General features: G+C 36.0%; 2 protein-coding genes across 6 annotated transcripts in view; one reads left to right on the forward strand and one right to left on the reverse strand.

Annotated features, from left to right (window-relative positions):
• The window catches only part of LOC110380683 (homer protein homolog 2), a 50,926-nt gene that overhangs the window by 18,201 nt on the left and 14,241 nt on the right, over nucleotides 1–18,484 (forward strand). The window lies entirely within an intron of this gene.
• On the reverse strand, nucleotides 1,097–3,432 carry LOC135118593 (larval cuticle protein A3A-like). Its single transcript, XM_064041009.1, has 4 exons — nucleotides 3,403–3,432; nucleotides 2,896–3,051; nucleotides 2,408–2,504; nucleotides 1,097–1,417 (listed from the first exon to the last, which is right to left on the reverse strand). The coding sequence occupies exons 1-4, from the start codon at nucleotides 3,430–3,432 to the stop codon at nucleotides 1,179–1,181; spliced, it is 522 nt and encodes a 173-aa protein (XP_063897079.1). The 3' UTR covers nucleotides 1,097–1,178.

Consider the following 18,484-nt stretch of genomic DNA (forward strand, 5'->3'; position numbering starts at 1 on the left):
CTCACCTTGTTTTGAGGTAAGTTATTTTTTTTTGTTTTTCTAGCGCTTTTGGCCACAACTTTCCAGGCTTATAGGCAAACTATTTTTAACAGAGTTTTATTTATTTTTGGTTTTCTTTGATACGCGCTTTTTTGGCAGCGGGTAAACTGATCTGGTCTTTTTTTTGTTTTAATAGCTGGCATATAATTTTTTTATCCTGGTAAATTTTCATGGACTTATAGTAAGAACAGGATGATGTATATAGAATAGTTATGTATTTAACAAAAACTACGACATAACAATAAACAGTTTTATTCAATCGCAAGAGTTTTGTACAACACTTAAAACTACAAAACAGAACAATACAGTCAGGCCTTAACTAAAACGAAACGCAACTCCTTTTCGCGCCATTAATAAATAAAATAATACCATTCGTTTGCCACTCATTATTACACTCATCAATATTCATATTTCTTTTAATGAGTATGCGCACGAATATATCACACTTCATACTAGCCCGCTTTAATTGACATGTCCAAAAGAAATGTATTTTTTCTTCCATTCACAATCATTAAAAAAAGATTAAAAAAAAATACACGTCTATGACATAATCAAATGACAGCAGGCATATTTTAGCAATCTAATTATTAAAAAGAAAACTGTCATCCATTGCATTTCCCAACAAAACATACTGATATCATCCCTATACTAATTGAGCAATGTGTTACAAAATCCATTTTGTTGGTACATTTTAATTAATAATACTTATCGTATTCTAGGGCTATGTTAAAGCATTGTAAACCTTATGTTCGTTGACGCAAAGCTGTTTTTGTCACAATCGTCGTCCGTTCGTTGTTGCATTAGATCCGTAATTAGGGTGCTCAAGTTAACCATATTAGCTTTGAAAAGAAAAATGTAACATGTCCTAATTAGTTACAGGTAAATCTTTAATGTCGTACGAATGTATATTCTTTGAAGGATTAATAAAATTAATATCTTTTTGGTATGTTTCATGAAAGAGATGATAAATGATGTTTGCAAAATGAATCTTACAGCGATGTTTTATATGGTCCTTTCATTTATACAAGGCGAATGATTTTTACATTTGGGAGCCATCCTCAAAAAGCCCTTTAATCAATACTGTCTTTAGTTTAAAAAAACACATTCGTACTACACAATTTACCTGCTTAAACAAATACTTAATGTCCGAATCCAGCAATAGGTACAAATCCTTCGTCGAAGTGTCCGTAGTCGTGCTGATAATGCAGCGGCTGCAGCGCTGGTTTAGCCTCGTACTCAAGCGCTGGTTTCGCTTCATACTCCTCGTGGTGCTTGGGAGTACCGATCTTGTGGACTACGGCGTTGAAACCGTTCTTGTCGTCAGCTTCGTATTCTACTACGCGCTTTGTTCCGTCGGTTTCGACAAGCGTGTAGGTACCTGGGAATTTGACAAATTAGTTGATTTAATTTGAAGATACATATACATGTTCGCGCCACATAGCTTTGCAGTTCTGAAGTCAGCCATTTGTCGACTCACGTATGTGCCAACAGGACCGGGCAATATACAGCTAGTACCCATCTTTATACAAGCAAAGGTTCTCAATGGCTAACGTTATGTGACGCGAGAGTTCGCGTCATAAAGAATTGAATTCAAGTAAACTTAAATGATGATGATCACATTACATAGACGAGGATTTGGTGTCATAAATAGGAGAGCACAGGCTGCTTCTAATTCCTAACTCGCTTCAAACTTTTGTCAGCATAATTGACGGATCGGGGCCAATGTCTACTAGGGTTGCGAGATTATTAGAAAGAGCGACCACTAAGTATCTTAAAGCGAATCGGCCTTTTTTAGTAAGTTCTAAGTCGTGGATAATTAGGATACAAGAAAGTGTTGAAGTAATAGCAGCCTTTAGATTTATTCGTATAACATGTTTAGACAATGTAAATCTTCTGGCTTGGTACGTGAGCCATCGGTATCGGTCCCTTTAATAAAACAATGCTCAATTAGTGACATGAGCACGAATTTCCTGCCTCGAATATCAAGTTGTGATTCACTAAGCGATGTTAGTCAGAGCACCGTTAGGATTGTTTATTGTGCAATACATTGCATTTAAGAATCACCAATTTATTAAAGAACCTTGACTTTTCAAGTTTACAATCTTTAAAATCTATGCAGTCAAAATTAGGAGCTCAAAAGCCTACACGCTGGCTTGTCTCACACCGCATTTGCAGCAGGTTTTTTGTTTGCATGGACGCGCTAATCTTAAGAATTACGGGACCGCTTTGAAAACATATTTAAATGTTAGATAGTGCATTTAACCAAGCAGAGCCATAGGCTAGGCTTTTCATCCAGTTGAGCGAAATACCAACAAGGCGCGGGAGTAACGGCTCGTGGAAGGTACGAGAGTAAAAACTGCTGGCTTACCTTTAACCTTGTCGCCATCCCTGGTCTCCCAGTGCTCCTTGTTGTCGCCCGTATGGGGGTCCTTCACTGAATAGTCGAACGAGTATTTGGGGTGCGCCTGGAATCCATACATTCATATGTTTAACGGGGTAGTTAATTTGAACAGAATTGTCTTAATCTCTTTTTGAATATTCGCCTTTTCCCAAGTGTGTGTCCATATTTTGACCAACATTTTTAGAATGATGAAAGCTCTTAAACCTATTTTTTTGCAAAATTCTGAATGTCTGTCTCAGGAAATTACTTCAAACTTACATATAATGTAGTATGTATCATAATTGGATACCGCTGCAAGCTTAGGTGATTAGGTAAACACATTTAATTCCACCCATCAAAAGAGAAAAATAGATCGCGTTAAACTACCTCCAACCAAAATATGGGTAACATGGGTACATGGGTAAGACACCCATGAATAAAAGCCTATTGTTAAACTGGCTTCCAAATCCACTCACATGGTAATCCAACTCATACTCCTCTCCATGGTGATCATCCAAGTGTTGCTGATGATGGAGCTGCACTGGCGCCTTGTGGTAGCCGTCGAAACCTCCGTACTCTTCGCCATACTGTGCCACGGCTGATGCTGCCACCAGGAGAAGGGTTAGGGCACTCTGTAAAGAAATAGGACCTGGATGAGTTGTGATGAATTTATCGGACTACAGACAGTCTAGAGTAGGCTATATTCTGTCCGGGTACAGAAAGAAGTTCTCGAGGTAGAACAGCGGGGAAAAGCTCGTATTTACTGTGTTATTGCTTCACCAAGAGGGTTAAAGCAATATGGATGGCTATCTTATCTATCTATATGGCTATAGATTTTGTATCAGCTAGGTGTTTTTTTTAATTCGACAGACTTGTTAGCTCGCTTAAATCTTAAGTCTCCGTTTACAAAAAAACACGATAATCGTGAACGGGAACTTGGATTCTTCTAACATACATAAGTATCGAAGTTTTTTTAACCAAACGTATTTATAGTCAAAATGTATAGTTGCCATTTTAACGGTCTGTGTTTGCATCACGTTCACATACACCCCACAGGACCTAAACTATTTAGCTGACTGATGTTGTTAAACTAAAAATGGCTTCCGGGAAAAACTGGTTTATTTGATTTTTGCCCGTTCCCGAGCTTTTCGCCTGAAGCCTGTTTAGTTAGCATACATTTTCACTAGTTTTATATGTCCTATTTAAAATGTGACGGCAGTTTCGCTAGACAGATGAGACCTAGGCAAAATTAACTGTAATTTAAATACAAAAGACCTACATTTAATCATCTCGTAAGCACCGTTTCCAAGTGAAATCCAATTTGTTCACATCTACAAAGTATATCAGATATACAACTAGATATAAACAGTACATATGTACGAGGTGACACGAGAAAGTATAACGACGGAACAAATACATACATAGATGTGGGAATAAATTGGAAGCGCCGTGAAAATCTTCACAATACGAGAGGGTTTGCAGTTTACAGCCGTTATTTATATCACGTGTCTCTGGAAGCGTTTTATATGGGTTTCGTTGTTATAACATTTTGTACTGCTAGAATTCATGTGTAGTTTTTGGCTACGTAAAAGCGCTCTGGTCTTGTGGGCAATTTTGGTCCGTGTTAAGTTAGGTTTTGGGTGGTCAGCCTGTAGATAGGTAATCATTAGTGCCATTAATTTATACGTCCCTGAGAGAGTTCATTAAGATGTTGGTCTTGGTAATAATTTCTAGATATTTAAATGATGTCTGGCAGATAGAAAGTTTCACAACCAGTCGTACTAAGGGGCGTTATTTACACCTCTTTGCTTCATTATCTGAATAGTTCAAAATATACCAAAATCAATCGAAACCTCTCGTAACATGATCCCCAAAAATCTGTGACAACATCGTAAGCTAAAATAATAACTCAATAATCTTCAGGAACGTTGTCCCGAAGCGAAACGTATTACACTGATATCGCTTTACGATAATTAGGTAAACACGTTTCCTTACCAGTGCCTAATCATATTGAGTGTATCTTTGACACCCAGTTATTAACGGCAGAAGAAAATATGGGCTGGAAATTAGGACTAGATCTTGTCACAACTGTCTTGGAAAAACCTCATGCTTTTCTCTATTCGAGATGAGTTTTTTTTTCTCCTGTAAATTACATAGCAAAATAAGAAAATTATTGAAATTGATACACGAGATTGAAAAAAAATTACAATATCAGGGATCACTCTGCTCCGTGTGAGAGGAGGCCTGTGCCCAGCAGTGGGACGATAAAAAGGCTGTACCTAACTGTAACAGATCACTCTGAAATTCAGATCCCTGAACATGAATTAAATTTCAGAAAAGCTTTTACTTTAAAACACATTCAGCATTAAATCATTCAGAACCAGTCTTTGTTCTTACATTATCAGTTATGTAAGTATCGATCTAAGTTTTTAGAATTACGTGTGCCTGTCTGGGCAGAAACAAAGGTCAACTAGTCGAGCTTATCACTAGCCTGCCACTCCTTTCACTTGAATGATCCGCTAGGATTATGAAAGAACTAGCTTTTGGCCGCGGGTACACTCTTTATTCCCATAGAAAATTCTGCCTCTGCCACAAATCAAATCTTTGCACCAATTTTATCAAAATCTTTGCACCTACAACAGCTATTTCTCCACCACCCAAAGGTAGACTGGCAGAAAACTAAGTTAAGTTCGCCTTGTACGAAATGTGCAGAAGCATTAAATAAATAAATGAAATCTTACTTTAATTTCCGGCCCTAAATGTAATGTAAATGGCTCAAATAAATTAATTGTGCTAATAAATTCCTGTGTTTTCTTCACATAAGCAAGCACATATCAAAATTCGCAAAACAACAAACGTCGAAAGTTTCACATGTAATAAATTTTAAATCACTGTTAGAAAAGCAACTTCTGGCTTATTTCATACCTACACTTATCTGCCAAAATATGTATTAACTTCCTATGTGATGATTTGTACTGTTTATTTTATATAATGTAGTTCTCAGTATAATCAGTGTAAGTTAATCTACGTTAACTCGATGCATAAGCGAGGGAAATGTGTCAGCGCTTCAACAATAAACTTTGTAGTTTCATCCAATGCGCTGAGAAATAGGTTATTAGATTTCGCTAACCAATTTAGTGTACTCTAGAGATTCATATTAATTATCAGATATTTTTCCAACATTCCTAAACCTTTTGCATTTTTAGTGATGCGATATTCCTTTTAAGGTTCCTCAGGGAGCATCGAATCCGCGTTAGTCAAAGAAACCCTTGGCAAATACGAATATAATCAGAAACACAAAAATAATTCAAGTATGTCCTAAAATGTAATAGTTATAATAAATTGGAAGCCATATAATTCCTTAATTCGAATTCCACATTACTTTTCTCAACTGGGTCAAATTAATTGCTCCCTAGAGTGCAAGCAAACGTGTCAATGCGAAAAGTCCAACGATTCACGTAGGTATTGGTTAATCCATCACCCGCAAACGCTTCAACAGATTTTCATAATGAAAACAGGGCGTAGGTTTTGTGACTTTATCTCTGTCCATACAGTCCTGTCGGAATAAAATGTGGGTAGGTTTCCCGTCGCTTAATACAAAACCGACAAAGGGTAAGCCGAGCATAAATACAAACGAATATGTTTCAGTAACCTGATTTTGTAAGCACTGAATTCATTAAATCCGGACTAGAATTAAGTACCCTACTTATTCAGTAACAACAATTGTGGAAAAGTCAGTTTTTAGTAAAATTGCAGTTCGAATCCATAGCTTTTTATCTTGAGATTCATTACTATCCAGTTAGCCAGTAAACCGTCTTCAATATAGCATGAAAAAAGTCACTCAAGCCTTAAAAGTTAGGAATTTAAAATCAACTTATTGAGCTTCCTATAAAAGCTTACACAGCAATAATAATCTCCTCATTTTTCTCAAAGACCATTTTCCAATTGAAATACCATTTAACTTAATGCAATATTCTTTCATAGAATTATCTCGAAGAACATTTTAATCAATACCAACCTTACAGTGACGTTTTAAATGGCACTGGTGATATTAAAATGTCGGCCCATTTCCCTAGTATTACTAGTCTGAGTAAAACAGACGTTGTCTAACTTAGTTTACTTAGTTTAGTTTTATTAAGCGTTTATTAGCTGATGTAAGTTGGTAACGGGTTTGTAGCAGTTATCGGTGCTCTTGTTTTAAACGTTTAGTTGTTGCTTGTGTTTTGGTAGTGTTTACGTTTTGTGATTGCAGCGAATGAAGTTATTGTTTCTATAAAATCTAATTGATTAATTTAGAGGTAACCAAAATCAGCCTTGAAATTGCCGCCCGTTGGTCAAATCGGCGATTTGAAAACTGAAAATGGTTCGGTTATAGTTGAAACTCATCGTTACTATGTTATCTAGAATTCCAATGAAAGTCAATCAAAAATGTTGCCCAAAATATGCCTCTGTGAATCTAGTATAAAAACCAATACAGATAAAACGATCAATATTTCATAACCCAGAACTGTTAAACTCAATTTTAAAACCAATAAAACTCTTGTAACAGTATCTGATAATGCAATATATCGTCAATATCGAAGAGGCTGGATATGATAATATTGTTCCCGGAATACATTTCACGGGCTCCGTTTGGTATCGCGATACGAGCCAATAATCCTGTGAGGACATTGAGACCGGAGTGTTGAAGCAGATTATATGCGTACATACGAACGTTGTATAGCGAATGTATGCTTGAGGGACTGAGTTATTTTCATAGGAAATTGTGTGTATGAGATGGGTAGTTTTAGGCTCGGTTAGTGATAGTCAGTTAGTTATCTGATAGTTAATGCTATCTGTCATATCTGCTGATGGGGTCCAGAGACTTTTTCGGTAAAACTTTCCATTAAATTGTATTTAAATAAAGATTTTTAGGGATCCTTCAAATATTTTGTGATCGTGATAGCTTCGATCTGAAAGTCTCGAGTTTGAAGTATAACGTGATTTTGATTGAGTACATTAACCCTAAAGTACGTGGTTTAATTCTAAGTGAAGACATATCCCAGACTTAGCATAAATAAATTGCCTTGTCAAACCATTCAGCAGCTGCTGATTAAAATATTTAAAGCAATTTAAGTTAGGCTTATGTCGCGACGTGACTGGCTTAGCTTTAATATGATTTAATGGGCTTTAGAAAATAGCTATTTGTGGAATTGATTGTACACTCGGGAGCAAATGTAATAGCTTCAAGCCTAGAAAATACATAGGTTTTGAAAACTGGATTGGAATAGCTACAATGGCTGAAATATAGGTTTTGAAAACGGATTTCAATTCGTGAAATGTAGCAACGAAATAAAAATATTCCATGTGATTACTCGAGTGTTGTTATCTCATGAAAAGAATATTAAATATAAAATTGCAATTGACCCGATTTCAGTGCTCTTAATTGTATGAAGAGGTGTTCTAAATGCCACTATGTTACGACTCACAACCGCACACAATCCAATACAAACAAAAACCGACTTGCTGATTCATTGTGCACACACAACTTTGTTAAACTTTAAACCGTCCGAAATTACACATTTGCGTCCGAGAAAGCTTACGAACAAAGACGTAACGTAAATTAAATAACATGATCAAACACGACTTTGTTACACAATATGTCATTGAAAGTGTACGTTATGTTATTCGCCAGTCATCTCGAGTAATTATGCTTGGATATCGCACTTTCGCTTCGCTCGTGGCTATCACGGTCAGTTCACACGGGTGGCTGTGACTTCGTGGCTAAGAATAGTCTAACCCTTCCAATTGACGGTTAGGCTTACTCGTGTAACGAAGGGTTACGCTTGTAAGCTTTGCTGAGTTCACTAAATGCGTTAAGCTGAGGACCGGACGGGATGGCTCACGTTAGGAAAGGCCTATGTATCCTATGTGTGTATAATTTCTTGGTCATCCAACTTTCTCCCCTTAACGTGTTACCTAAGGAAATTGAGACATTACCAATAAAGGTGTGACCTTTAAATCTGTTAAAAATATCTCGCGTATTATTCCTAATGGGACTAAAGTCATCTTTCAATGTGATAGTCAGACCAAAATTAAACAGTGAGCTACAGGAATAATACGATCAGCAATACTCGTAAACCGTCCCACAAAAGATAGACGATAATGCTCTCCACAATTTCGGGAGTCCCAAGAGTGGTATGAAAAATTTTGCGTAAAAAATCTAAACGAGATTTAATTCTGCGTAGCATGATAAGTTGAACAAGAAGACGGATAATGTTATTTGTGTTAAAGATACGAATAACGAGGATTTATAAATTCAAAACTTCCAAGACTGAAACAAAAGTCAGCTTTTTACGACTTGTGTATCATCCGCATGATATAATATTTTCTCGTATAGACTGCAGCATTGATCTTCACCGGTAATGTCATATTGCGCCAGTATGAAGCTATGTAATGGACGCATCAGAGGTAATCCGGTCAACTCAGGTCGGCATGTAGGCCGCTACATCCACTGCCCTTTGCCAATGAGATTTATCAAGGCCTTGTTGATGGTAATAGCTTAGATAGGTTTCAACAAGCTTGGTGTTAAATTCAATCAGACATTTTTGATTTGATATAGAAATAAATCAATGTATTTCATAGCTTGCATTGATCGTCAAGGATTTGCAAACATTCGGTCTACTTTTTCAAAGTTGTCTTATGATACGATAAGATTCTCTTCAATCTTATGACAAATTATGTTTAAATTAGCAGTTAAAACGGAACGGAAACGACCCTGCTATCGCGGTAAACTTTTTTCTCTTCCCCATATCCGCAACGGTAATTCCCTAATACGGATATCCAATAAATTCGTTGGAAGTCGGTTGCTTGACACAGTAAACTGTTCCTTCTTTGCACATAACGCGGCCATGTTTTGTTTTTTGTGCTTCTGTCACAATTACCGAAGCCACGCTATTTGCGGATGGGCGGCTTCCTACCGGTAATGTGCTATATTGTAGCCCGTGCCATTGATAAATATTCGATATTGTATAACATAGCCTTACAAAGATTTACATGTCCAAATGATCAATGTGTTACTGCTAGGTACAGTTTTCTAAGAAAGATCAATTCTAGCACATTATTTAATTCTACAACATGGTGTGTTCTTAGGGAACTCCTGTTTGTTTGTTTCTCAGCCATATTTCCTTGAATCACTGAGATGACCCAATTTAGTATTACAAACCAATATCGAAACGGAATTGGGGAATGCTTGTGGAATTTGCATACAAATTAATTCTTTTGGTGACAGAGATGTTATGAAATAAACATGTTTATCATTACTTCTGTGGTCATAAAATATCAAATCCATTTCTAAACTTCAAAATAGTTCATTTCTGCACTTTCCTGTGTGGCATTTCCGAACGTTAATATTCACGTAAATTGGTGCACTTTCTTCCCTTGTAAGGAATGACATATTTACCTAGACTGTTGCAAATCCTTTGCTATCAATTTTGGAACAACCGTGTTAGAACGAATCTTCGGGTGTTATTTTGTCGTTTTACCAGTTTCCATTTGTCTCAGTAAAGCGGAATAACACTAATATAGCGGAGACTATGACGGCATACGCTCGCGTGCGTATCGTCAGCACACGCGATATTTTCTCTCACATTATGTGTCTCTGCATCCTTTTACTTTTTGTGCTGATCTCGATCTTGCCTAGTATTGTGAATGATGAGTTGATTTACGTCTGCATTTATTATCACCTTTTTCTTTTGGCTTTTTTTCTCATCATTAAGTATAACCAGTTGAAGTTTTATTTTGTACGTAGGATTTGCGTAAATTATTTGGAACGTTTTCAGGTTAAACTTGTGTTTCTATATGCTTTTTGTGGATGTTGTAGCAGTAGTTAGCTCAGCAAGCGAAAGTAGTTAGCTCTAAAGAGGAACCCAATGGAAGTTTTCATTTTGGCATTTGTCTAGCAAAACTTTTATATTAAGCTAACAAAATACAATTATGCCCAAGCTTTTTGTTGTAAAGACAAAAACGATTAGATCGACATTTACTGCCTAGGTGTATGAAATTTTACGCAAATTTCCGATGACTTAATTAATGCAAATATGACGGATAACGTTCAGGAAGAACGGGTGTTAGAAATTACGCGATTTCAGGTGACGGAACGTGTGTAATCGATGTAAGTGGAACACATGCATATTACTAGGGAAGTCTATATAATTTGAATACGGACTTATTGTACGTAGAAGACTGAGGAAGAAACTTACAAGAGTGGGCTATTGAAGAAGAAAAGTATCTGTCGTGATATAATGGACAATGACCCATGTATTTCTGAGCCCTTGTTTAGAGAACGCACAAGCACCGCAAAAACAAAGTTAGCCAAGCCAGGTTTTCCATTTATGTTAAATGGTATTATATTGGTGAACCGCAAACAAAATGTGGGATGGGTGAAGCTCGTAGAAACTAGTAGAATTACGTTTAACTCAAAAAGTATGTATGTACATAAGTTGTATCCTTACAACATTGACAGACGATATGTTTATAACCATATTCCCAGAAAGTTTGGTAGTTCCCCGAGTTGAGATGCAGAAAACGCGTCAAACTTTCAGTCACAATATATTACAAGCTGGTACGGATTAATTCCACAAATGTTTGTGATATGAACTGAGGATTCAAAGACGTAAATATCTGACAAGGATATAAAAGGAATTCTCATAGAAATAGGCAGTTAACCAAAGACAATTCTAATGACAATCTTGCAAATTATTTTCTTGATTTAATTTGTTGATGTCTTAATTCAGGTATTTTCGCTTATATCCTATTCACTTCAGCAGAATTGTTCACATCTGCTTAAAGTATTGCATTTATAATAGCAGTATAGGTTTGAGATTTTTCTCTGACGGCTTTAAAACATAAGCTGTTCAGTAGTAAGCTTTCGCTACTTCAAAATTTTAAGGTTTCACAAAGAGAGCATGCTGATTCTATTATTATAATTACTCTAGCTATCAGACGTGTTATTTTATACCAAATCTATCAAACGCCAATTATGTTCCTTGATGAAAATTAAACATCGGAAAAAACCAGAGCTAACATCAATTAAGACTTCGTTAATATGATTGAAAACTAGACCAAATAATTATATCAACAGCTGTGAGCGTGTGAAGTATGATTAGTTTTCGCGTGAAAACATATAATTTTCTCACGTAAGTAAATAGGCAAATCCTCAACTGGACCGTTACCGATAGTGCTGTAACCATCCGTTATTAGTTTGCAAGTAAATCACTTATAATTATTGTTTTTGCTTACGTCGCGGAAATGGGTGAAATTCTTGCGTCACGTCTCTTCAGAGTAGTAGTGTATCATTATAATAACAGAGTATGAAATGTTTAGCTTTGATACGGTTATTGTAAAGATACGCTATGAAATTGTTGCGGTAGTCACTCCGTTTGATGTTATGCATAATATTGTATTAGATATTATGATGAGCTATGTCTACTATGGATTAGAGTATTCGTACTTAAGGAGATTAAAATTGTAAACAATCTTTACTTGGAACTAATGTTTGAAGTAGATTTTCTAGTTGTACTTAGATGATTTTATGTTAATTACTAGTATATTAAGTTCTGGTTATAGGAAATTGAAAATGTGTAGCTTGTAGTAAAGGCGTGGTTTGTTCATAGACATAAAGTTAATAATTAAAAGAGGACGATTTAATTTACAAATTCTATGTAAGTGCCTAGGTACTTAATTTTATGATATTAACTTTCTACGACTTATATAAACTCCCACTTCTTCCGTAAAGGTCATCTTATACTTGTATCATAATCTTATTAAGGAACGCCAAGTAATTACTTTTATATGAATATTTCTATTTAAATTACACACTTCAAAAAACCAAACCGTCAAAATCCGCCATCTTGCAAAAAACAAAAACGCACCACAGAACACTTCAAAAATTCAAAATTGGAACACCACCACCAATTGGAACGTTACTCACAAGTTTGCAATCCATTTTACGTGATTTCGTGACTCGGTGTGTCGTATACTGTGCTCGGTCGGCTCTGGTCAGCAACTTATAGCTGGCGGTGATGACCATCCCCGAATGACGAGGATGGTAGGAGGGGACGGTTGGTCAGTGGGTAGGATGATTATGGATGATATAGGCTGTAGTTGTGTGTCCTAGTGGAGTGGTGGATCCTTTCGATGGTTCGGGATGGGTGTACAAAATTTTTGTGGCATGATGGACAGTTTTCAGAAGGGTTTTTTGGAACTTTATTCTTTTCTGGAGGGGACTTGTGGAGTTTAGCATTAACGGAGGGAATTGGTTAACGTCAAGCATGTGTTAAGATTGGACAAGATCACGAAAAAGGTATTGATTAGAAAAACTCAAATAGAGGATTCTAATGAAGTAAATTTTAAAGTTTCAATTAAAAAATACCTCCCGTTTGACTTTGTTCTAGTTCTCAAACAGAGCTGTAATTGGTTTTTCTAAAAAGTTCTAGATTAAAAGCTCTTGATTGGAATCGTGTGCGAAAAAGTATCAAGTTGAACTTTTATTCTAGGGGAGAGAATTGGGAACTCTCTTAATGTGTAATTATCAGGTTTGCGTCGAGTAGGCCGCGTTAATTGAATGATAATGTCATTAGCTAACTGTAGGCGAACTCACGGACGCTTAATGTTATTTCATTACTTAGAATAGGCTGTTGTTGTCCCAAAAAACTTGCTGTAGGGGCAATATTCAATCTTTAGTCACTGCCTCACTGGTTTATAGTGCCCCATTGCAGGGATTAATAATTTTTTCTTTGGTAGTTTTCATGAAGCAGAGGTTTTGGGAGAACTTTAGATGTGCCGATTATAAAATGTTTTATTAAAATTGCATTTATTCCGCTTAATTGCCTTTCAACTAAATAGCATAATTGAAATGCATTTCCTTCATAACTGGCTCAGTCCTAATATCCAGGCTTCTAAAGCTCTTGAGGTTTATTATAAATACGACTGGCTTTTGTCCCGCAATGTTCTGGTAATTCTCTGGCTTTCTGCTAAGCTGAATTAATTACCATTTCATAAATGCTGTTTATTTCTACGTTAAGTTTACCAGACTTTATGTGGATATGTGTTTTTGATGTCTGGTCCACCACATGAACTAGAATTATTATTATAAAAGCGTTTTATATTTTCGGCATTATGAGTACTTCTAATGAACTAATCGTTTTTCTCCGAAATTAAACCAGCTGAATTTAAAGTTTGCTTTCAGACCGTTCCGTTTCGATGTTTTCTTGTTAACTGTAGGACCTATACAGTTATCTCTGTACCTATTTTATTTACCTTAACTATGGTCCTAATTGAGGAAATGATAGTTTTTCAAATTCTTTATTTTACTAAATTCTAGTCCAATTTGTCATACAATGTTCCTTCAAGCACATTTTCGAATTTAGTTTCCCCTGTTAGCTTTGCCAAACCGAGCGTTCCTCGCAAAGTCCGGACATTTATACAAATGTATAATTTACATATTTATTTTAGAATTATCTCCGCCACTACTAAGTTATTATTATTTTAACATTTACATTCACAAATGTATGTTAATGTTTTTGAAATCTGCATGAGAATGAAATTAGTGTCTCGCGCTTTGTAGTATTATCAGTTTTAATTGGAGTAGCTATTTTATTTAGTAATTCGTCATAAATCTCATAAATATGGATATTTCTACGTATTGACTTTCTTTGACGTCACAATGGACTTGAATTATAATTTTAGTCATATCTTCGCTGGATTTGTTTACAATCATGCAAGTTTGCTTTACAATTGCATCACCGATATCATCAAACTTAACTTGTTTAAGCCTAAGTACGCTAGGGCATTATTGCAAATATCTAACGATTAAAAAAATGCTTCATTTCCGTACTCCTACAAAATCACAAAGCCTACGTACCACGGAAACAGATATTGCAGTATCAAACCCTCTTAACCCACATACTTTCGATTACGGTCTCATTACTCTCATATTATATTTTATACACGGTGTACAGCCTCCTATTTATGTAATAACAACGTGACTTGTTGTTCTTTCGGTACTGTCATTCAGGAGCGATTTGTTAGAAGAACACCTCTATCATGTTCCTCAGGTTACATAGGTGTAGGCTTTTAGTGATATTTGTTATGTAGTAAACAGATCTCCCCCACGCTTAGTTTTAATATATGTATTAGTTATAACTGCACATAGTCTAACAATCAGCTCAGGTTTTGTGGCATGTGTCATGAAAGTTGAATAAATGAAAATTATCATCTTAAAAATTATAGGTTTGGGTCTGACTTGAAATCTTTCCTAAAACATGCTTGATTGGATCAAATCTCGGCTAACGTCCTAAAACCTAGAAGTAGTTGGGATAGTCGGTTGTTCAAAATGCGACTACAGAACTAATTCTAATCTCAACTAACTTAACCGTGACATAATTTACTCTATCATGACTGAAGTAAGTTCCCAACTCAGCTACATGAAAAGACAATTCTTAAAGTACACATCTATCGATTAATCCATCGCGACTATTCTTAACGACGAGCTTCTTCAGTCAATACTAACTGATTGCGTTGGTATCGATCGCGTGTGTCACTGTATCTGTAATATCGTAATTATCGCGACTATCATTAGCAAGTGTGCAATTAGTACTGTTTGTTTAATTGCTTGATGAGTGCCGTATGTGTTGCTGTCTTGAACACGATACCTATGTAGAATTTCCTACTGAGTATGGGATTCCCATTTGTTCGGGCGGGAAGTCTTTTACAATTGAGGGTTTACTACCAATTCCTCTTTCTGCTTATTAACTTTAAGTATATCTTCAGTATATCTTAAGTATATCTTAGACACCAATGGCTGATAAAAAGGTGAAGGAAAACATCTTGAGGAAACCTGGACTATATAGTCTGAAATCACCAACCCGCATTGAGCAAGCGTGGTGATTAATGCTCAATCCTTCTCCGTGTGAGAGGAGGCCTGTGCCCAGCAGTGGGACGATAAATAGGCTGCAACTAACTTTTTTAAGCCAGTTTTCTCTCATCAATATTCACGTATCAACTCTTGCTAAGTCGTCGATGCCAATGGTTTTATCTCTTAATAAATGTCTTCTTCAATCGGCATAATTTTTGCGATGACATCAAAATTTATATTAAACTTATCAGCTTTCTAAAAATCTAGGGAATTATCCTCATGAATATTCTTTTCTTTTACGTCATCAAGCTTACATAATATACATATAATAATAATAGCTTTACTTGGCTGTATTTTCAAAAGATCACCCAGGTATTGACATTGGATGCCCGTCATGTCACAGCTCACAGCGTGAGTGCCAGTAATCAGGCTCGTGTTACACGCGTTGTTTATCCGTCAGAACACAATATGTGATAATGATGTATTGCTATACTTAGGTAACGGATACTTCAGGAAGAGGATCTTACTTGCCATGGGAAATAAGCAGACGGTCAAGTCGTAGGTCTGATTTTTGCAACACAAGGGATGTTAAAGATTCGTCGACATCGATTTTGAACACAACACTTCTATTAATGGGATTTATATTTTGTGTGATGTATTTTTCAAGAAATCCCCTTGATATTCTCTTGGACTTTTTTGTTCGATAGGGACAAAATTCGGGAGCAGTCGAATACGAGCGATTGTTTGAAATCCCCTAACATTCCAATACCGTCCGGTCTTGCTGCATCCACAACAGCGTTTTCGTCTATTTTCCCTGATACAAGCTTTTAAAAACCATTCTGTTCATACATATTTCATTCCCCATACATCGTTTCCGGATGTTTGTCGTCGTCGGCACATGCAAGCCATCCATTGATATTTTCTGGATCAATATCTGTGGCCTCACAAATATTTGTTTCAGTACGATTGAAGCCGGGAAGCATAACATGTATGTCGAGTTTGTCGTATGAGCCAATCAGATGACAGATAGCTGGCGTATGATTGAAAAATTCCAAATTGAAATGCAACTAGTTTCATGGGTTATTTACGGGTTGCTGAACTTTTATGTATTGTAGGATTCATTGCATTTTTTTCTGTGAAGACTTGCATTTTTATTGCATTGCTTTTATGGGAACGATTCATTGGGAAGCTGATCAATTTCAGTTTTTTCAACGCATCAAATCATTTCAACACTCGATTTTTATTCTGCTCCTGCATATCGTGTCATATTTCAGGTTTCTTCAATATTATGAATACAACAAAATTTGCCATAAGCACCTTTTAAGCTTGCCCCAATTCCATAACGTTATCATTATATTACATTGGAAAATTTATGGATGGTAAATTGAGCACGTCGTTAAAAGCGATATCAATATTTTTTTCATCGATTTGTTATCAAACCTCTTCATAATCTCATTTGAGCATCATTATGAGAATAACTCTATCAATCCTGAATATATCTTTTAAAGGTTATTTAGACCTGTTTCTAACATAAGTATAACATAGTTATTATTCAGTGGTATTTACGAAATCCGAGCGGTACCTCCCAGGCACATTAATGTGTCCACCCTTTGTACTCGCTGTCATAATGAAATATTTGTCTGCGTATGTGTGCGTGTGTGTGTTTGTGTAAATAATAGCTTGTTGTCCTTTTAGCGAATGTGATTATCTTAACTGTATTGTGTGGAGGGTTATTAAGTTTTCTGATAGTTTTGGTTTTGTTAATTAGTGTTTTAACTAAATGTAAAAGGATATTGCGTTGCTTTTGTCACTGTAATTTAGAGTATCGCTCGGGAAGAGCATACGGCATATACATTTGTTATTCATAATGGATTTCTTTTTGTCACAATATACTCACCATATAGAATAGCCTGCCATTGGTTCATAAAAGAGCCGCGGCCAGTGTCGGTCCTTTTACGCGACTTTTCTATGGCCAGCGGAAAGAAAAAAAGAAAACGTAACACGATACAGCAATTAGCATATTTGCAAAGAATTTATTTCATTATCCGCTAATTGTTTAATTCAGTTAATTCCCTCTTTACGTCGGAAGTGCAGAAGATCATATTTCATCCTCGGCTAATTCCGTAAAGAGGAACAAGATTGATGATAATAACTTCATTTTATTAGCGTGCCGGAAACGTTGACCGAGCGATTTCAGTGCGTCCACTATCGACCAACTTGTGGGGGAACATACGGTGCTAAAGTTTGTACGGTTTGTACAACTACGACATATGATATACATCTGTCAAGCTAGAATTCTCCCATGTTGTTTGAAAGATAAATAGAAAGATCACTTTATTAAACGTCGATTTACTTTGCCTTATTCGGCATTTACTACAGTCTGGCAATCTCAATCTTTTGTAGATATAATTTTTTGTTTCAAACTGACAGAAAACTAGACACAGTTGCCGAAATCCTATTAGAACCTAACACTTTCCAATTGAATTAGTACCCAAATAAAAAGTGCTTTGATTTGCAGTATAACGTTTTGCATTAGATACCTATGTATTTTACATGGTTTCAATGTAATAACGTAAGTGACCAGATCTGAAAATTATTAGGGGATACAATAATAAGCTTTGCGTGCGCGTTCCAACTCACGGTCCGTACATTTCAACCTCATTTCAAACACTTCCCTGTTTTATATTGCGTACATTATTACTCGGTGCGTTCTACACATTTTAGCTAATTACATCGCCTATCTATTCCTACACATCGGTCCGATTTGTTCTTTAAACATATTCCAACTGTATATAATTCACTGTCCGTCAATTGGACCGAAGAGGTTTCCTTTCGTTGTTCCGCTTTGTGATACGTTTTTATTTGAAGTAACGTACATAGACGATTGTATTGTTGATATCGAATTTTACTACACCCAGTAAATAGTTATTAGGCTTGTAAATTTTCCGAAGCCTGTATGTTATGTAATCTGATGCCATGTCAATATGATTTGACGATCTTGTTGTGACTTTGTCTTCTTGTTTATTTATTTTCTCTCGACCGAATAGTAAACAAGACCTGAGAATGTTTACAAGGATTGATGTACACAAAAGTATAAGGTGACCTGAACAGCCAGCTAGATGTATGATCGTTTTTTTCTAGATCTTTCTTGAAGAACACTAAAAACTTGT

The sequence above is a fragment of the Helicoverpa armigera genome, chromosome 24 (assembly GCF_030705265.1).
Source record: "Helicoverpa armigera isolate CAAS_96S chromosome 24, ASM3070526v1, whole genome shotgun sequence".
NCBI lineage: Eukaryota > Metazoa > Arthropoda > Insecta > Lepidoptera > Noctuidae > Helicoverpa > Helicoverpa armigera.

What these genes read in the sequence shown, in the direction of transcription:
- LOC135118593 (XM_064041009.1), bottom strand. Translation starts at nt 3,432, where the DNA reads ATGGCAACTATACATTTTGACTATAAATAC. An exon ending in AGTATGAGTTGGATTACCAT is followed by an intron (nt 2,505 to 2,895) that starts GTGAGTGGATTT and finishes TATGGATTCCAG; the next exon opens with GCGCACCCCAAATACTCGTT. An exon ending in GGATGGCGACAAGGTTAAAG is followed by an intron (nt 1,418 to 2,407) that starts GTAAGCCAGCAG and finishes TCAAATTCCCAG; the next exon opens with GTACCTACACGCTTGTCGAA.